Source organism: Dermacentor andersoni, chromosome 6 (genome assembly GCF_023375885.2).
Source record: "Dermacentor andersoni chromosome 6, qqDerAnde1_hic_scaffold, whole genome shotgun sequence".
Lineage (NCBI taxonomy): Eukaryota > Metazoa > Arthropoda > Arachnida > Ixodida > Ixodidae > Dermacentor > Dermacentor andersoni.
The window spans coordinates 30,051,004-30,071,599 of NC_092819.1; the positions used below are offsets into that span (position 1 = coordinate 30,051,004).

The following is a 20,596-nucleotide window of genomic DNA, read 5'->3' on the forward strand; positions in this document are numbered from 1 at the left end:
AAAAAAAAACATAGTAAGGAGCACGTAGCAAATCTAAATAACAGGAAGAACATTGGGTTTATTTTTTCCACAGGAAACAAGAAGAATCGAAACGTAACTATGTTTCGTCTCAAGCGATTGGCATGTTCCGCTATCAATATCTCTCGAATGCGCCGTCCAGTCGAAGCGCAGCTTGTAGGCTGCGTGGAATTGATTCGTAGAGCGCATCGACGAAGTCCCTCCTCTCACCAAGGCGCTTCCACTCGCGCGTTATGGCGAGTCAGAGCTCGTCGGCACTGGCCCCTGCCAGATTCAGCTTGGATAAACTTTCCTTCATCGTGCCCCACACGTTGTCCCTAACTTTGACGTGTGCACCTTTCGGAGGACAGTCAAGAACGCGAACACCACGTTCTTGAAGTTTTTCCACAGCTCTGGCGGTGTGCACCGAGCTCAGGTCTTGTTGAAACAAGTAGCAGCCATCTTTAAATGGCCCGTCCAGAGCGTAAGGCCATAGGTGATAGTCCAGAATTTCCCAGTAAGCTTCAGCTGTGAACGATGGGGACAGTCGGATTAACGGACCGAGGCCCTCTTTGCTAATTGCTCCTCAAACGTTGACAGCAGAGCGGCCGCTGCTGTAGATCTCGGAAACATACCCAGGCTCGTATCTACACGAAAAGAAGGAAATAGCTAATGGTCTTTTCAGATGAAATACCTTTTGCGCGTCCGAAGAAATTGTGCTTAAAATATCAGAAAGAAAAGGAAAATACCTGTTGTTGTATGGTCTCCATACGCGGCGCTCTTGGTCCCATCAAGATGAAAATGTCGATTCATCTGAGAATATTACTTCCTTCCATTCTTCCGTCGTCCAGCGCACATTTGCCCTGCCAAACTCAAGGCGCCAGCGTTTTTTGCGCTCCGTAAGGTGTGGCTTTTGTGCCGCGACAAATCCACGAAGACCAGCCTGTCGCATGCGCCTTCTAATTGTTTCCTCACTGGTTTACAGGTTGAGGGCTGTCTTGATCTGGCGGGCGCTCTGAAAAGGATCGGCAACGGCTGCAGCAACAATGATAATGTCGGACTCTTCCGACGTGCATCGGTGTCGTCCCGATCGTGATGCATCTTTGAGTCGGCCATCTTCATCCCTGTATATATGCTCAGATTACTCGGTTGACGTCACTTATTGAGTTTCCTGTGAGGCGGCATATCTCACGTTGAGTTATACCTTGTGAACTGAGCTTAATTATATTTCTCCGTAAATTCATCAGCACTCTTTTCGGCATGTTGACTCAATTGGAATAGGGCGGAATTCCCGTAACTGTCGTTGTTTAAATATGTTCGTATCTCTTTTACAATCGAGCCGCCGATATCATCACGGTTGCATCAGTCGAAAATGCCACCCTTTGCCAGCGCTAGTCGCGGTCACCTACCATAAATATTTTGAGCAAATCATAAATACGGCCCACACGAAAAATGAAAAAGAAAAAGGCGCCCAAGCACCCGAACATGCAGACACGAGCGCTTATGCTCCAACGCGAGTGCATGCGCAGACACAGCTTGTCACAGACACCACCGACCCAGCCCCCCTTGACAAAATGTTAAGGGACACCTAGGGCTACCGTTTTGCAGCAACGCAACACAAACTAGATGCACTAGGGAGCCAACCTTGCTTGCTAGGGAGACCGCGCACGCGCAGACAATGGTACTACTTTTTCCACGGGCGCGCTCCGCCGGCGAACGGCCGCGTGTGTTGCGTTCCGAATTATTCTGGGAGCGCCTGTACGTGTACCGCTGAGCCTTTCTTTTCCTTTTCCTTTTTTTTTTGTGGACTATTATTGAAAACATTTTGCTTCGTGCACATTGCAAAAACGCTTACGCTTTATATTGCCTGACGGGGAACATTTGTACGCATCAAGATAAAGGAAGTAACAATACGCTTGCTGCGCATCTCTCACTTCCGCGCCTCGCGTTGCATCTTAAGAACTTCAAGCTACTTTTTTGTAGCTTTTTCCTGGGGCCCCTTTCCTAATTGACTGGGACGAATAAAGCATTCATTCATTCATTCATTCATTCATTCATTCATTTGTTCGTTCGTTCGTTCGTTCGTTCGTTCGTTCGTTCGTTCGTTCGTTCGTTCGTTCGTTCGTTCGTTCGTTCGTTCGTTCGTTCGCTCGCTCGCTCGCTCGCTCGCTCGCTCGTTCGTTCGTTCGTTCGTTCGTTCGTTCGTTCGTTCGTTCGTTCGTTCGTTCGTTCGTTCGTTCGTTCGTTCGTACAAACAGGCACTGGCATCTTGCGTGTCGTCTCCGCGTTTGTCAGCCTATGTGCAAGGCTCTACCAACGGTGCTATGCGTAAACATACGTTGAATAATGTGTCAGCTACGTAAATTGCCATTATGGCCAGGATACTCCGACCGCTAACTTAAGAGAAAATCTTATGTTTAGGCTGGAACTCACCTTTAGAAGAGCGCTGTCGACATAAGCTCACTGTCGACATAAGACTCTCGCGTCCGGGAGCTGTTTTTCATGCTTGTCTTAGTGTTCATTTATTATTCGGAAAACGAGAAAACACGTCGATTGAGAACACATTTGCAACCCTTATTCCTTTTCGTTTCACAACGATTCAAAGCACTGCCGGCTCCCATAAAGGAAAATAAGCAACTACATTTTAAGAAAGAAAATAAAGGAAGATATGGCGAATAATAAAAAAGGAAAATGCCGGAAGCGATTCGACCGCGATACACACCCGGGCGGGCACATTTCTTTCGAAATTGGGAAAACACGGCACGAAGGACAGCAACGAACACAAGGAAGGCCGGCGTGAGCCCCCACTCGTGCTATTTCCAATTTCATCTTCCCGCGCACTGTTACGTTGTTTTGTTTGTTTGTTTTCCAACGTACCCGCGCGTATGGCAACTCGTCGATCGGAAACTTACATTTCTCTTTATTCGCACAACCCGCGGGCCAAGTGGGCGAATCCCAAGGAACCCGTGTCTACTTGTTATACGGGCCGCGCTCACCCGGCCAACAACGCAGCGCGTGGCGGGTCTCTCTTCAGGCGACCGCCGCGTGGCCGCTCCTGCTTCGAACACGCATCGATCTCCGGTACATGCACCCGCTCTGCCGGCGCCGTACGTGCCCAAGTGTCGGGAACACAGCGCGGCGGGTGTGTCTTCCCCGCGGCCCGTTTTACACGGACCGAGTTTCGCGCAAACAGTCGCGTCAACGAGATTTTTCTTTACATGATTCCTTCTTTCTTTTTTTTAGTATCTATACACTTCGTCGTCCGAACATCTCGCGTAAAGCGGAAGACGACGGTACGCCGCGGCCTGCTTGAAAGCTAAGAGCTGATAAACCTCGTATGTCGCCTTGGACCACGTGACATTGCTGCGTCGACGTCTCCCAGTGTGCGTCTACCAGATTCGGTGTTTACATTTCGGGATAGCTTGTGAACGCTGCAGCCCGCACACACACACATTGCGCGAGATCGAAGTAGTGACCTTTGCGGCGCATAAACGTGGACATCGCACGTAGTTGCACATTTGCATCGGATAAAATTTTAAGCACGTCACAACACGCATCGCCTTTAGTTGCATAGCACTGAATTACCCCGCCTTCCAAAAAAAGAAAAAAGGGCTCGCTTCGCATAAGTTGCAGCATATGCGTAAAATATGCACGTTACATTTACTTTGTATCCACACTCGGTCGCCCGACCGTCTCGTACGAAGCGCAAGACGTCAGGGACGCCTCGGGCTGCTTCAAAGCGACGACCCGAAAAACGACTCTGTCGTTGCTACACTTAGTCCATGCTACGACAGGCACGGCAGTATTTTCGGCAGTTTACTCACGCACTTGCACGCACGCACACGCACACCGCTCAGAAAGAATGAGACGTCTCAGTCCGCGCCTCTTTCGTTCCCAATTTGAACAACTATAGCTGAAGAGGTTGTCGCTATTTTCTTTTCTTTTTTCTTGCTTAGATCGTTTTTTACGGCCACGGGGACACTGCAGACATGAAATACGAACAGCATTACTTTGTGTTCCGCGAATGTGGTTCTAAATAATTTCCCCCACGAGCAATAAGTACAGCATTACTTTTTGCGCTGCCGCGCATGACAGGCCAGGGACACGAGAACATAGAAACGCACACAATGTACGCTGAGTAACAACTGAGGATTTATTGCGCACTGGCCGGGATGTGTGTGTGTGTGTGTGTGTGTGTGTGTGTGTGTGTGTGTGTGTGTGTGTGTTTTTCTACAAATTTGTGCTCCTGCATGTCCTGCGCTGCAACCCAAAGAATGTTCAAACATCTGCACGTCTACCCACCGACTCGTGATTTATTTATTTATTTATTTATTTATTTATTTATTTATTTATTTATTTGTTTGTTTGTTTGTTTGTTTGTTTATTTGTTTATTTGTTTATTTATTATACACAGAGGTGGAAGTTTATTGTTCAGTGCATAATCATGAAAAAAGGCCTTTCTGCGCAACTCACAAGTAAACAAGATATGAGGGGTGGAGATTTGGCCATGTTGGTAGTTCATGTTAAAATAAGACCAGCGCGAGAGACAGGGACAAAAGAGATACACAGCGCTGTGCGTGTCTTTCTTCGTTTGTCCCCGTCTCTCGCGCCGTTCTTATCTTAAAAGTAAACAAGAATCATGAATTGGCGACGACACACCGCTGCTCCTCCAGACTGCCCTCGAAAGACGTTCAGCGGCGTTCAATTGGACATTGGACCACCCCAAAATCCCAAGTCAGCCCACACCCAAATTTAAGTTGGTCACGTTCAAAGTTAATGTCGCCCACCCCCCCCCCCCCGCAATTTAATTTGGCCTACGTCCGAATTTCAAGTTGGCCAAACCCAAATTTTAAGTTAAACCGTCCCACATTTCCAAATTTCAGTTGGCCTACGCCTACTGTAAGCTTCGCCGTGCATTTTCTAAGGAGCCCCATGTATCTCTATAGGTATTCTGTTCTTATTTTATTGTTTTGTTTTAAATTATTCCTTATCGCTTAAACGCTACCAATCATCTGCATTTACACTATCATAACGATTAAATGTCGTAACTTTGCAAATTACGAATTTTCGTGCAGACGCAAGGCATTGCACTTTTTTGCGTGACAGGGCTGGGGAGCTCGCCAAAGAATGCTTACACATTAAAATCAGGGAAGAGATTGATGTGACCTAATTCGTTACAGGCATAGGTAGCGGTAGAAGGCAGGTAGAGAAGTTCTGAGGAAGAGAAAAAAAGCTTAAGGGGAGGCATAAAAGAACGCTAGAAAAGAAAGCACGTATAGCATACCTGATTAATTGAAGCAGGCTAGGCGAATATTTGTAAGCTTGAAAGGGATTGCCAATAAATGATCATCATCATGATCATGTATAGAGTGATGGAAGTGGATGTAGAATTTCGAGTTGAAGCACATATACTCGGACCCGAGAGGACGAAAGACGTTCTCTATTTTAAACTGATGTGGTTTGTCTTGAGGCGCGCCTGGCATCCAGGTGAACGGGATGACTAAAGAAATGATGCACGCAGGACCCGTACGACAGACGCATACCACATCACACAATTACATACACATACACATACAACACATACACATACAACATACACAAAATTAAAAGTATCTCGTTGAGACAAGTGCCTCGCTGAAAATGTCAAAAGCGCGTTCTTAGCACGGCACGCCCATTTTGCATTAATGCGTGGTCAAATACATGTCGTATAGCTCAAGGCGCGGTCCCTGAGCTACATTCAGTGCGGGCATCAAGACGGTCATTTGGAAAGTGAAGAGTCTGCGATAGCAGATTAATTGTACCGTATCCTCTCGTACGTCAGCTTAATATTATAAATCAAATATTTTGCATTGACAACGTTTTCAGGTGCGGACACGCACGATCACGCCTGTAATTTCGTGTCGCTAGCTTTTTTTCCCTCGCATCTCGGGAGGCTGTTACAGCTTTCTTTGCTAATCCAGTGGCGCAATATCGGTCCGCTCGTGCGAGCGCCAACGTGAGCTCCTCTCCTCGGCTGTGCTGTCGCGCAGGCAATGGGGAAGAGTGCGTGCCGATGCTGATGCTGAACCATTCGGAAACTGCCCAGGAGACGACGGGCCGGACGCCGCCGCGCCGAACGAGCAGCTCCGCCGACCGCAACGCCAAGCTCCTTGAGATGGGCGCCTCAAGCATCTCTCCAGGTGAGTACTGTACATACCGTAGCGATATCAACGCTTCCAAACGAGAACATTCCTTCCCGCACGGTAGCCGCTTCAGCCCAAGGAAAGGGCGCAGAATCGGGTCTTGGACGTGCTTAGGTCGTCTAGTAAGAAAACCGTCGACAAAGCATGCGGCGCACGCTATAGGCTCGAGCGTCGGACTATATGCCCTCGGAAAATACGTGACCTGACAGAGTTCGAGAAGCTAAAAGCTCTGAAGTTGAGCTAGATTAGCAGGTTCGTCATCATCACCATCATCATCATCATCATCATCATTATCATCGTAGTCGTCGTCATCATCATCATCATCATCCTGTTATATGTCCACTGCAGGACGAAGGCCTCTCCCTGCGATCTCCAAATACCCCTCTCCTGCGCCAACCGATTCCAACTTGCGCTCGCGAATTTCCTAATTTCATCGCTCCACCTAGTCTTCGGCCGTCCTCGACAGCGTTTCCCTTCTCCTGGTACTCATTCTGTAACACTAATGGTCCAACGGTTATCTAACCGGCGCATTACATGACCGTGATTACATTACCACGCATTACATTACATGATTAGCAGGTTACACTTCTGCAACGGCAAGAAGCACCAGAAGTGCGAGACCGGCGTGTCCATACCTCACCGCCTGGACGCCGCGTGAATGCGCAGAAAATTAATTGGAAGCCGTGGCCTTCAAGCCCTGGATAGTCTCGTTCCGACACCCACCTACGGACGCAAGCAGGCAAACGTAAAATCTCCCCACAAATGTTGTCTCGTTTGATAGGTACTTCTGACACCGTTTAGTCTTTTATCCTTTGTGATAGGCAGCGCAACTGACGAGAACTCGGCCCACGCCTTTCGAGTGATGACAAACACTCACCAACCACACCTCCCCGCATCCACTTACTCTGGACCCCTGGTCATACCTCGCTGCCGGGTAACGAACGCTCACATGCGGTTGCCCGAGAAATCTCCCTCCGGGCGACCCGGCGTGGTGAGGAGACTAGTTCAGAGTGGGGGGATCCCTTTCTCCGTTACAAAGACATACTCCGTCATTATACACGCATTCTTCGCACCCACGCCGCACCACCGCCGTCCTTCTCGCGGGAGGAAGCCGTGGCATTACGCCAGTTAGAAACCGCAACTTTTCCAAATCTTGTCTCTCTCAATAAATTCTACCCACACTGTTATGCAGATCGTTGCCCTGGCTGTGGCAGCTCGCCCACAATCTTCCACGTCACGATTGAGTGCACTGCAAACCTCTTTCCTCCCTTGCCAACTCTCCTTTACCCCCTACGCAACAATGAGCTGTGGGACGATGCCCTCCGCGACGGACCTCCCGAGGTCCTCCGAGCTGTGATACAACGGGCTCGAAACATCGCCGGAATCATCATCTTAGGGACCCTGGACTGAGGGTTCCTCCCACACCGCTCTCGCCATTCAAATATTATTAATAAAGATGTTTTACTCTCTCTCTCTCTCTCGCCGATGTAGCAACTAGTTAGCTGAAGTAACCGACGGCTTCCAGGTCCACGCGAAGTTCGTCTGTAGCGTGCAATCGTTGTAAGTGCTCCTGGCTGTAGTGTAATCAGACGAAAGCAGTTCGCTTGTTTCGTGCGGTGCGTCTGAACTCGGGCGTAGCTCCGCTTTAACGTGAATAGTAAGTGAATGTGGCAGTCGGACTTAATTTTACGATTACACATTTCAAAGTTAAAGTGCTGCCAACGCAGAAGCCGTGCTTTTCATAAGCATTTTCCAAGGAGTTCCAGCTAGTTCCGGCGTGCCACTCCAAAGAAACATGGCGATTCAAACATGTACCGGTGGTGACGTATGTTTCCCTAAAAATTTAGAAACTTTCGTAATCTGTCAGGGAACCACTTAAGAAATGCTTAGGCGTTGCGTAAAAACTACTAAAGCGTGGTCGGTTGGTTCGCTGGTCCTGGGTGACATGGCTCAACGAACTACCGGAGATGCGCCATGGACCGGACGGTAGCAGGAGTAAAATAATAATAATAATAATAATAATAATAATAATAATAATAATAATAATAATAATAATAATAATAATAATAATAATAATCTTTATCATGCGCCACTAGAAGAAATACGTGGTAGGCAGGCCTGTCGAAGCCTGCATGGCTTGTGTGACAAGGCCCGGAAGCGTCGGCAAGAGGGTATGTACTTACGGGCTCTACCGTAGTGCCGACAAAACATTGTGCAAAAGAAGAAAATGAAAAATAAGAGGTATACATGTTATTCCAACGGAAAGTGAACATTTTCCACACTTACATAGAAAGAGAGGTGAAAGTAACCAAATTAGATCAAATAAACAAATATCCACACAACAGAGCAACAGAAAACTCAAATGGAAGACAACAATTTCTTAAAATCGTTTTTTGACTGAACCGAAAAAAACTTCGTCAGGTAGTTCATTAAGGATTTTTGGGGCAAAGACACATGGTCGTGCCTCACCATACCTAGTTATTGAACGAGGAATATTGAAAGGCTCGTTGCCCCTAAAAAAAACGCGGGGCTGCGTGTTTCTTTCTGAATTGGTCATTCCAAAAATTACGAAGAACCACAGGTCGCTTGAATAAAGACTGAAATGAATAAAAACGCATCGCCGAAAAGAAATCGTTGTCTGACACCCGGCCACAGCCATACGCAACAGTTTTCAATATATTTTATAATAAACTGTGAATTCGCGTTTGCCATCGCAATACGCAGAAAGCGAATGCAGTGATTCCGTATCATAATATGCTGTACGCGAGAGCATGCACTACAGTTTTCTTTACAGATAATGATGTCAAACCTTCTATATTAAAAATCAACCAAGCGACACTCCTAAGTTTACCACACAGATAGGCCAAATAATGCTGCCACGACATGCTGCTATCAAAAAAAAAAATAAATAAATAAACCGAGATATCGCACACAGTCTAAATACGCAACAGAGGTACATGTACACGAAACACAGTGCCGATCATGCAAGTATACTGGGATGTTTATTGCTGTGGTCTTTAAGAGATTTATAAAACATGTTAGCTGTGTCTTATTGATATTTACGTTAATACAATATTTCGCAAACCAGTGCATTACATTATGTATTGTGTTTTGTAGGGCGCCCACAGCCTTTTCATAATTTAAATGGTTTGTTAAAATTACCGTGTCGACTGCATGCTGATAGATAGAACGTTTAGAAATTACTATAGAAAGATCGTTTTTGAATATATTAAACAATAGATCTGATAATATGGGTCCCTAAGGAACGCCGGCTGTAAGCCATTGTTTGTTACTGACGGTTTCCTTGTCGGTCATAACTATCTTACGACCTACCACACATGTAGTTTCGCAGTATGTTGTGAAATGGTTCTCTGAATCCCATCAAAATTACTTTCGCCAGTAGAATGTTATGGTTCACTGTACCAAAGGCCTTGGCTATGTCTATAGATAGCGCACAGGTGAATAAGTCGTTTTCAAATGCGGAATATATTCCATCTGAGAATTCTTCTAATAAGGCTGTGGTATCTCAATTCACTCCACACCAGACTGCCTGGGCGACAAAATCGAAAACTTAGTTAAGAAAGACGTAATGCATTAGTACAAGAATTTTTTTAGTATCTGGGAAAGTACCGGCAAAATTGAGATTGGTCTATAATTTTCTACATTATCTTTCCCGCCTCCTTTGTACAGCGGTTTAAGAATAGCCGTTTTCAGAGTCTCGGGAATTATTGCGGTTTCTAAAGAGCCATTAATTAGAAAAAGCAAGATGTTTGAAAGCACATCGAAGTTTCTTCGCGGAGTGCCTGCTGATATGCCATCTATTCCTGGGGATTTATTCTGCCGAAAACTAAAAATAATCCTTTTTAAGTCAGGCGTTGATAAGCTAGAAAAAAGAAGCGGAAGCCGACACAGATCCCTGCACCGCACGATGATTTCCCTGTTGCGATAAAGCGTTTTCATAAGCACGCGAAAAGAAACGGTCGAATGCATTAACACAACCATTGTTTTGTCATCTGCAAATGAGTCAATAGGACTAGAAAGCACGTCGCTTCCTCTCCTAAGCTTATTTATTAATGAACATGTTTCCGCGGGACTTTTGCTTGATTGGTTGAATTTATTCAAAAATACGGTCTTTCCGCTGTTCGCAAAAGCCTGATTACCCTGTTTCTTACCATTTTACATTAACCTTTTAATCCATCATTTTAGGAGCATGTTTGCAGCGCTTCCAGAGCCAATCCCTAAACGATATGGCGTGCATAATATCAGCATTAAGCCAGCTAACATTATTGCTGCACTTTTTTATTACAGTAAGCGTAAGCTTAGTCGCTCAAAGTGTTTAAGTTGATTGCAGAACTGTTTGTATACATTATCGGCAGCACTGCCATCAGTCAGCAAAGACCAGTCGAAATTAGAGATGCGTTGGTCATACATTTTTGTATTAGTGATTTGAATTTCCATTTTACTTTTCTGTATTCCCAGCCGAGTCGTGTTCTTCAGCTAGAGAAGGCTTCGAAAGGCGGCAGGCTACATAACAGTGGTTGGCTAACATCTGACTTGTGACGCAAGCAGCCAAGGAATAGTCGGATGCACGCACCGCAATGTGGTCTGTGCAGGACGTTTACTATTCGGTCATTCAAGCACTCTTCTCTAGGCGGGTGACTTACGATGGATTCCAAACCGTAAGAAGACAAAACGGATAAGTAATCGGATATATCAGTTGACGTGACGCATAGCGCATTTGTTTTCAAATCTCCGGCTAAGCATAACTGCACAGCTGGACCCCATTTGCCCCAGTATCTCATCGAGCTCCGCCAAGAATCGCCTCGCACTGTTACCTATGGTGGACGATATAACGCAAGGAGGATTAAATCGGTATTTGAAATATTCATTTTTATGACCAGGTATTTTGCACGAATGAATGTAATATCTGCTCCAGACGTAACGTACATCCTGATGTTAACCTCGCAATACGTAGACAGGACACGAGACAAGAAGACGACACCACAAGCGCTACGGTTGTGCTGTCGTCTATTCATAAAGCATGATTAATGCTTTATGAATAAACCTGCATTGTGGTCCTCTGTCTCTACTTCCTCTTCCACGAATCGCTCTACTCTTCGTTGCCGGATTTACCTCGATCACTATTATACATTCGGCATTCGTTTTCTTCCCAATACTAAATGTAACCAATTTTTTTTTCCCAGCATTCAATGCAACTACAGCTTTCAAGGCGTACTTCGTTAGTCTAACCTGTTTCAGTCTCGCTCTTCAGTGTGTTTTCAAGAGGCACTGTCATCGACGATGCCGTGTGTTCGCACACAAATCAGAGCAGCGGGAGAGGTGAGCTCTAGCTAAGGCGGCTCGCTGACCAACACAGATCAGGTGTCCCGTAATTATCCTCTTTCTTTTTCGTCGGTCGCATCCTATGCTTTTAGGAAAGCCAGGCGGTGGAGAATAACGCTATTCGTCATCTAATGGGCACAATGTAACGAGGACTAAGAAGACCGTTCTTCGGACGCGGGCCTGACCACTTTAGATTGTTCCCCGATTCTTCCACGATCCCCGTGTGGAGAGGAAGGAGGGGTGGATAATGCGCTCAGCCTAGCGCACGTAAAGGCATTCCGGTGCTCGATCGAAGCCCAAGGAAGCCCGCCGACAATGTCATAGGAAACACGGTCGCACTATGCTACCTTGGAGAAAAGACGTTCAGTGCTGGCCCTCCAGGTATACTGGGAAATCCTCTGGACTGCGTCCCTATATACGGCGAGCTTTCGGGGTTCTCCTTTCGATCGCGCTGTCTTTTCTTTCTCGTCATCGCCCCTCTCCGTCACTAAATGGGCTGCGCTACTCCCATTTGGCGTAAATAAATATTACTTTATCCAGATATCCTTTTGAATTGTTTACTTATATTCAATTTTTGCTTACCGACAGCCTTACTACGCACAACCGCGAGCAAAAATTTCGAGACCAATGGTACCGCAATTTTGTTGTTGTTGTTCTTCTTCTTCTTCGCATCCTGTATATGCCGGCTGAAATCAAGTGGTTACAGCCTATGTACGCGTGTTCGACCAATGCAATATATTCAAGGTACTTCATGTTGCCGAGCTGTAATAGAATAATGTTTTCCTTTTTATTTATGCCATGGTTTCCAAACTATTGCTCGAGACGTTACAATATGCATGAAACATATTGCCAGCATATGTGAATAAAATGCGAGGCCATGCCCGTACAACAGAAGTAAAGGGCGAGTCAATATGAAAAAGAATAGCTAATGAACCCTGAAGCTACTGCAAAAAAAAAGAATCAAATTTCTTGTTACTCTTTTCGTTACTTTATTTTTATTGTTATGTTTCTCGCTCTCTCTATGTTTTTTTTTTTTACTTCTTCTGTGGCTGCGGCTGCTGCTGCTGCTGCGATTACAACCGAACTTCGATTAGAGACCTCACTCGCTAATATGCCCTCTCTCCTTCTAATAACCTAACCTTTCGTGAATTATTTAATAGCAAAAACGAACGACAGTCGACTGACTTGAATGCAAAACAGGTGTTCCGTTTCATACTAGTCCGTATCGTACAACAGGGTTCCCTACACCGTGTAGTGTCTCCATGGAGAACGATATAAGCCCGCATCGGGTGCACCTTTTGCGTGTATCCAGGTTAGGCACTCATCAAACTACGCATATATGCGGTCGGCATCTCGGGGACGAGATGCATCTCTTGCGCGCGAGCGATCAAACGAAACCTGCGTCTCATGAATGCGCCAGCAGCGCGTACACTTCCTTTGACGAGTACCGCCAAGCAGCGGGCGAACGCTACGAAAAGGGTGGAGAGAACACTATCTACTCGTATTTTTTTTTTCTTGTGTTTTACATGGGCGCTGTTCTTCGGATTGAAACGCCAAGCGAAGGGCGCCAACAACTATAAGCATCGCCGCCTGGTTGTGGTCGGTGTTGTGCTGTTTTCTCAAGCTCAAAGAAAACACCGCTTTCCGTTACGCTTGCGTGTTTTCCCTTGAAGCAGTTTCGGCACCATTGGCAACGGCATCGACAAAAAAAGGAACAAAAAGTAAAGAACCGTGCCCACCCGGAAGGAGCGCCTGCATATGCGTACAAACCTGCAAAGCAGGGCGTTCGCTACTTTTACGTGTTAGGGAACAAAGCATTGTCGTTGTTGTTGTCCGCTGTGCTCGGTTGGCAAGGGTGTGGGGCAGCGCCGTAAACGCTGAAAAGGGCAGTACGATCTTCGCCCTCTCTCTTTTGGCGCTTCCAGCGTGGTTTCCGTCCGCATCGAATGCCTAACTTTTGAACGCAGCTCTCACTCAAAAAGGAAAAAGAAAAAGCTGAGCCGCCTTGGCACCAGTCCTGGCAAGGCTGAGGCGCCCTCTGTGCGAAAGACAGTGACAACGCCTTTTCCTCATTCAACTACAGGAGCCTTTGCTACTACTCAGTAAAAACCAATAGAGAAAAACGAGAAGGAGAGAGAGAGAGAAGGATCAGCTGCGCACGAGAACCCATCGCCCCTGCATGTTGGCGAGGGGCTTCGAAGGGGCCTCGGAGGACGTTGTCCAACGGTGCGCGAAGGCAGCTGATTAATAGAAGCCGAGGAGGATTTTCTCCGCCACCACGGGCCGCTGATCCTTTGTTTCTTTCTTTTTCGGTTTCCCTCTTTTGTCTCCGCGGTGGACCCAGCAGCACGCCTTAATGCCTCAATTAGGATAATCCTGGTGCGTACCACTGACTGCTTCCTTCGCTGGGCGCGGGCCTACGCGTTTCCGTAGTGCCAGACCCCCCGGCCTTTCCTCTCGGCTTCTTCCTTAAGCTTTCCCCATACCCGAGCTGGCAACTTTCACGCTGCCTCATTTTCCGCCCTAAAGTATTGGAAGAAAAGGCAGCGAGGTCGGCCTGAGGAACACTTCTTGTTTGTTACTTTTCGCGGTGGGGAGGGAGGGGAGTGGGTGAAAAAAAGTGGAAAGAGAGTTCAAGGGGCGGCTAAAGAGGAATATTAAATCAGGCTGTATTAGCCAATTACCTTTCCGCAGTGGCAAAGCGGCCCCTCCTGCCGTGAGCGGAAGCTTGGTAAGCAGGAAAAGATGCAAGAATGAAAGCCGGGCTGGCAACGCCGCCTATAAGTTCTCGCACTAGTTCGCCATGACGTAATCTATTTAGAAAGCGTCTACTCTGGCCTGATAGATTGTTCGTCCGTAAAGAAAAAAGTACTACGTTGAGCTCTAAGTGAACCAAAGCCCTAAGTTAGCTAGCAAGTTTGGAAAACCTTTCTTGCACAAAAACAGCCCAAGTATCTCGAGATAACGAACGCAAATATAACGAGAATACGAAATTTTGATATACCAAAATAAATCTAACGTGTTTCCTTCCAGTATTAACATATAACGAATATATGCTTATAACAAATATTGGATTTATAAAGCTGTTTTCGTGTGGGGTTTGGCTTCCTTATAACGAGGTTTGACTGCTACCTTTGAATCCGCGAAGTTACACATACGTATCGTACGACTGCGAGGTTATAGCATGAAATCCCAGAAAGGGAAGTTTGGCTTCCATTTTCCCGCCTAGTAATCAAACCTTTGTTTGTTTGTTTGTTTGTTTGTTTGTTTGTTTGTTTGTTTGTTTGTTTGTTTGTTTCGCCATATGAATGAATCGAGCTTTGAAAGAAAATTATGCAGTCTCAGCGCCTGCAGAGTACACCCCTGGGAGGCATACGCACTTGCCGACAAATGCGCGTTCGTACGCCACGTCTTGAAACGTACTGTAAGTTCATAGTAGTATATAGCAGCATGGCAGTCAACAGCGCGTACACAAAAAGCAAAAACGCGGATACTATGTATACGTTCAAACTCCCCCGGTTCCCCATCCTTGTATATCACTCATGAAATGGAACTCAACAAGAAAATTTTGAAAAGAGAATTCAAAAGACATCGTTACTCAAGAGAGAGAGAGAGAGAAGGGAAGGAAAGACAGGGAGGTTAGCCAGTGTAAGTACCGGCTGGCTACCCTGTGCAAGAGTTCAGTGTCGTGCCAGTAGGCATTCTGCATGGTTTCTTAAGGTAGCATTAGCTCTGATCTAAGCATAAAAGTCAAAACAGCGCTAATGAGCGAGAATAAAGGGTGTTAACCGAGAGGCCCTATTTTTAATAATCATATCATAAGAATCCAACAAACAAAGACACCAAGCACAACATAGGGGGAAATTACTTGTACTTAATAATTACTTGTAATGCGATGACGTGGGATCACTTCCCACCTGCGGCAAGTTGCTTCTTCATGCACTTTAATTCACATTAACTTATCATTTTTTAAATTCTATTATTAACTACAATACTTTCCCCTATGTTATCCTTGGTATCGTAGCTTATTAGCACCCGTAATGCGAAAACGTGGGATCGTTCCCCACCTGCGGCAAGTTGTCTTCTTCATCCAATTTAGTTGTCATTAATTTATCATTTCTTTAATTCAGTTATTAAGTAAAAGTAATTTCCCCTATGTTGTCATCCTCAGTGTCTTTGTTTGTTGGCTTCTTATGATATGATTAACAGCGCCGATGCCGCACGAAACGGAGACAGAGGAATGGAAGGTAGCGGCGCATCGGATCGGCCTAAGTCGACACTTTTCATTCTGTACAGTACTGTGCAGAGCGAGAGCTACACACTTGTTGCCTCATTCGGCAATGCTAAATCCCTCATGTAGGGAATGGCCAACGTAAGACCCCTGTTCGTGTCTGTTCTCCACTTTCTCTCTCTGTTTTATTCGTCTTTTTTTTTTTTTTTTTGGTGCATGCTTATCGTTTGAAAAGACGCCCCATGGCGCCGGGAAGTTTCTCCTCCTTTCGAACTTTACACCGAACCTTTCTGCACGCGCAACTTGGCGCTCGTGGGATCACGACCCGATGCGCGTTCGCTCGCCGCGGGCCACGGCACAAAGGCGCCCCGCGAGCAACTGTCCCCCGCGGCCGATGCTTGCCGCCTCATCGCCTCTTCGGATATCTCTGCTCGGATGCGCACGCCACCCGAGGACGCCTGCGACGCCCACCACCCACCCGCGGAAGCGACCCCCCTTTTTGTTGGTGTTGTGCAGGCCATCGCGTTATCGCTCGAGGTCGTGCTCCGGGAACGCAGTTCCCAGAGAGCCGCGCGGAGGATAGCGCAGAGGCGAAGCCCTTTTCTTATGCGTGCATAGAAATAAAGACAAAGGGTAACTTTCACCTGCCCCCCCGCTTTTTTTTTAACACTAACGCAACCACCCCCGCACTTTGCTGCGACAAGTGGTATCTCTCTCTCTCTCTCTCTCTCTCTCTCTCTTCATTTTACTCTGGGCGCTTCACGAACACGTTAAGCACGGGTAATTTATCCTGGTCATTATAAGCTATAGCAGCTGCCTTACATTACTGTCTCTACAACGTACGGTCTGTGCGGCAAGTTCTCAGAGTGTGAGCCATCCTCTTACTTTAGCGCGTAAGGAGACAAAGAGAGAGAGAGAAACAAACTAAAGGCAGAAAGGCATAGGAAAGGTCAAGCAGACGGCCGTCTGGTTTTTAACCCTAAATGTGAAAGGGGAAAGAGGGAAGGAAACAGAAGAAAATGAGAGAACGATCACTGCGCGCACTGAAAGGGATGCGCAGCTTCACTCACGCTTGTAGACTCACGACTGTTGTTCTGCGCGGGAAATGGGCTAAATGGGGAAAATGGCTGTCAATGCTTATCTTGGTGGCATCTCTAGTTATGCCACGGCTGCATGCAAAATTTCACGTCACTCATAAAACTCAATGATATATGCTGTGCATCGCTTGATAACGTAATTTATTGCGAAGGGCGTGATTAAACGAAGCACTTTCGATTTCGTCTACTCAGTACTCATTATTAACATTACCTTTATATTCGTTAAATGTAAGCTTTATGCAACTTAGTTCCCTCGGTACATCATAAAACAAAGTGTAAAATGTTAACATAACGCTTTCAATCTAATTTTTAAGAAATTTCTTTTTATAAAAGGTTGTGTTTAATCCACTTGGCACCAATTCATCAGATTATTTCCTCCGTTCTTGCTAAATGTTATCTTGGTCGCTGTTGTGGTTATGTCAGGGCAGCGGGCTAAATCTCGCGCAGCTCGGGAAATACAGCCATAACGCTCCAGAGCACTTGCAAATTAATGCCGCAATAAAGCCACCTATTTCGAACTTTGCCTATGCATTACCCATTGACTTTCACCAAAACAGAAACAATGTGTCTCGTTTAGTTGTCTGTGGGAACCGGGAGAACTTCGTATAACGCATGGAAATACCGAAAAATACAAACGAGGGTTCAAGAATTATTTGTAAAGCTCCTAATTAGGCCGGTAACACATTGCACTAAAGATGCCGCCCTCCCCCCCCCCCCCCCCCCCCATTTCTGTCAAATATACATATTGTGTAACGCAGAGTTGGATGACAGGCCATTTACAGAAGCAAAGATCTTGGGAGCCTGGCCTCACAGTTCATTCGTCCAGAAAGCAGTTCGAGCGCTTTTTCGCTAGCTGAAGGCAATAGACTTGAGTGCCCGACTATAGACATCCTACACCTAACTTAGTGCATGTGAAAATGCGGTATAGACCCATGTTTCCTCTCTCTCTTTCACTCCCCATTCCCCTCCCCACGTGTAAAGTAGCAAACTGGACTCAGTCCGGTTGACCTCCCTGCCTTTCCTTCTTCCCTTCTCTCTCTCTCTCTCTCTTTCCGCGTACGGGGAAACGTCGCTAGTGACGGCAGCGCGACATTTAGGAGCACTTCTTGTCAGAATTGTTTTTCACAAAGGCTGTATTTGATCCACACGCATTTAACTTCCATGGTGGCCCGCAAACATTTTTGCCAAGTTTGATTTTGGCGGCACATGTATTTACGCAATGCGGCGGGCTAAACGTCGCCCCTTGTTAGACGCCCTCCTAATGCTTCGGAGCACTTTCGTACCCAATTAATTGCTAACGCCGCAGTTAAACCAATTACTGGAACCGTTCGTACACATTAGCCATAACCTGCCCCCTTATTTTCATGAAATATAAATAAGTTTCCTAATCTAGTTCACCGAGGACGACAAAGAAACCAACTACAGACCTGGAATAACACGTGAAAGCAAGGCAAAAAACCAAGTTTCAGTACTTCTTTGTGAAGCTTTTATTTCAACAACGAAAAGGAAAGTTTACCCATACATAGCACTTAACGTTCCAACTCATTTCACTGAATTGTGGCTTGATGTTTAGTGCCGTTGTTTTATTACTTTGGGAAATACAGCGAATAGCGGCAGTATGACACTCCCCAAACGCTTGAATGAGTAACTTTCTACAAAATCTGTAATTAAACTACAGAAATAAACGTTTAGTGTAGGTCGCGCACGACGTGCTGTCTAAATGAACGAGGTATGAGCACCATGCATGTTTCACACAGTTCACGAAGGAGGCTGGGGAGCAGCGACTACGTGCCGCGTATGAACTATAAACATTGGGAGAAGAGTTCACAATCCCCATAGACATTTCAAACTTTCGTTACACATCACCCCAATTCCTCAAAATATAAAATTCCGACTTTTTATGTTTCTCCAGCAGAATAGAGAAAAGCTTTTTAGGCGTTTTATATAACGCTTGTGTGCGGACCAAGAACGAGGATTTAACCATTTCCATTCAACCCCTAATTCATCGATTCCCGCAAATTTCCCCTTAACCATCTTCGCATTTCCTCGAAATGCAGAATTCGCTAATGATAGAGTGCTTCGCAAAACCGTGAGAACTAGCACATAACGTTTTTGAGCGGTAATAGCCGCAATAACACGTTCTCCGTAAAATAAAATGAACAACGCACCGTTGAACGGGTCAGTAACACTTGTGCTGTGTCCTTTCTGTCGCCCGTTTGCGAATTCCGTCATATGCGGATACCAGCTAGCCCAGCTTACTATATACTGCCGCAAAGGCCCCCGACAACAACATCATCATCATCATCATCATCATCATCATCATCATCATCCGGCACGTAACGTATCCTTCTATCCCACACTTCGCTGCAAGTGCTTCGTTTACGCAACGCGAGAAGCATCGCAAGCGCCTCGGCACAACAGGTGCGGTGTCGCCGCATCCGCAACACGCAAACGGCCGCGTCGCATCATCGCTGGCGCCGCTCCGCCGACACCGCCATCAAGGCGTGCGCTTTCCCATTCAACTGGAGCCCTTCACGCGCACCCCATTAAACATTCACTCGCGCGGCGAACGAAGCACGCACACACAGCGGCAGCCGCGTCCTTCGAGGACGCGAGAGAAAACTTTTCAGGCATTCAACAAGCTTTGTTCCGCCAGCAGGAGAGAAGAAGTGTAACCGAGATGGCGACCGCCACCATGACAGCGGAGATTTTTTTTTTCTTTTTCCATCAGCCTGAACCGGGCGGCCGCGTGCGGCTGAATTGGATTTGCGTTGGAAAGCGAGAGCGCGGCCTGAGCTGCAGAGAGAGAAAGAGAGACGGTGAGGCATAAAACCTTGCGATCAACACACCGACTGTACACGAGTCATTGTATGGCCAGCCTAATTTGAATATTCATGGAGAAACGGCGCAGGCCGACGTTTGCGCACTGCCCGAGGCATGACGAGAACGCCGGGCTGTGGGAGGCAGGCCGGCCCGGCCCACTCGCTGGCTATAGCCGGCCAGACGGGGCTGGTCAGTTGGCAAAGTCAGTCGCACTTTTTTTAAATAATGAGAGAGTTGCCCTTCACTTTCGTAAGTGTGTTTGTGTTGTGCGTTCGTATCCGTATTACGGGGAGAGTTGGTTGCCTCTTCCGCTAGAGCGGCCGGGAGAGGTGAGCTCTCACACGTGATCGATGACGTGCGGTTTATTGTGCATCTCCCTCTCCTTATTCTCCTCCACCTCCTCTTTTCTTTCGTTAACACGTTTCTCAGCTTGCACAATGAAGCGGAGCTCTCTTCAGCAAAATTGAAGCACAAAATTAGACCTCATAAGGGTTTCGAAAAGGTATAGAAAGTTATTGATGGGGCCGCCCAGCGACAAGACCGCCCCGAGTTTCATGGCCTATTACACGCAGTCTGAAAGGGGCCATTATCAGAAGGTCTAGTCTCGCCAATGTTTGATCGAACGCTTCCCCACAATTCAGTCCTGCTTTCTTTAGAAATAATGAAAAGGCAGAGTAGGTCTCCTCCTTGGCGTCGTTCGCAGAAGACGGAGTGCCCTCTTGTGAATCAACCTGGCGCAGCGATAAAAAAACGCGAGCCGTTTCTCGTGCCAGTTTTGCGTGATATTCTAAGCGACCAACTGAACCCTGATTGCACCTCGAAAGTCACCGAGCGATTTCTACAGAGAGGGTACTTATGATGTACTTTGATTTTGGCTGTGGCAAACTTGGTGGTCTACTTATGGCGCTGTATTTACGCCATTC

The 20,596-nt window shown here is 46.6% G+C and overlaps 1 protein-coding gene across 3 annotated transcripts in view; it reads left to right on the forward strand.

Annotated features, from left to right (window-relative positions):
* LOC126521459 (potassium voltage-gated channel protein Shaw-like) overlaps nt 1-20,596 on the forward strand; it is a 239,735-nt gene that overhangs the window by 207,291 nt on the left and 11,848 nt on the right. For 2 of the 3 annotated variants that reach the window (XM_050170162.3, XM_050170163.3), the window contains one exon: nt 6,027-6,176. In XM_050170162.3, the coding sequence (XP_050026119.2) occupies nt 6,027-6,176 (150 nt within the window). The remainder of the gene's footprint in view (nt 1-6,026; nt 6,177-20,596) is intronic. The other variant, XM_050170164.3, reaches the window with a different exon arrangement.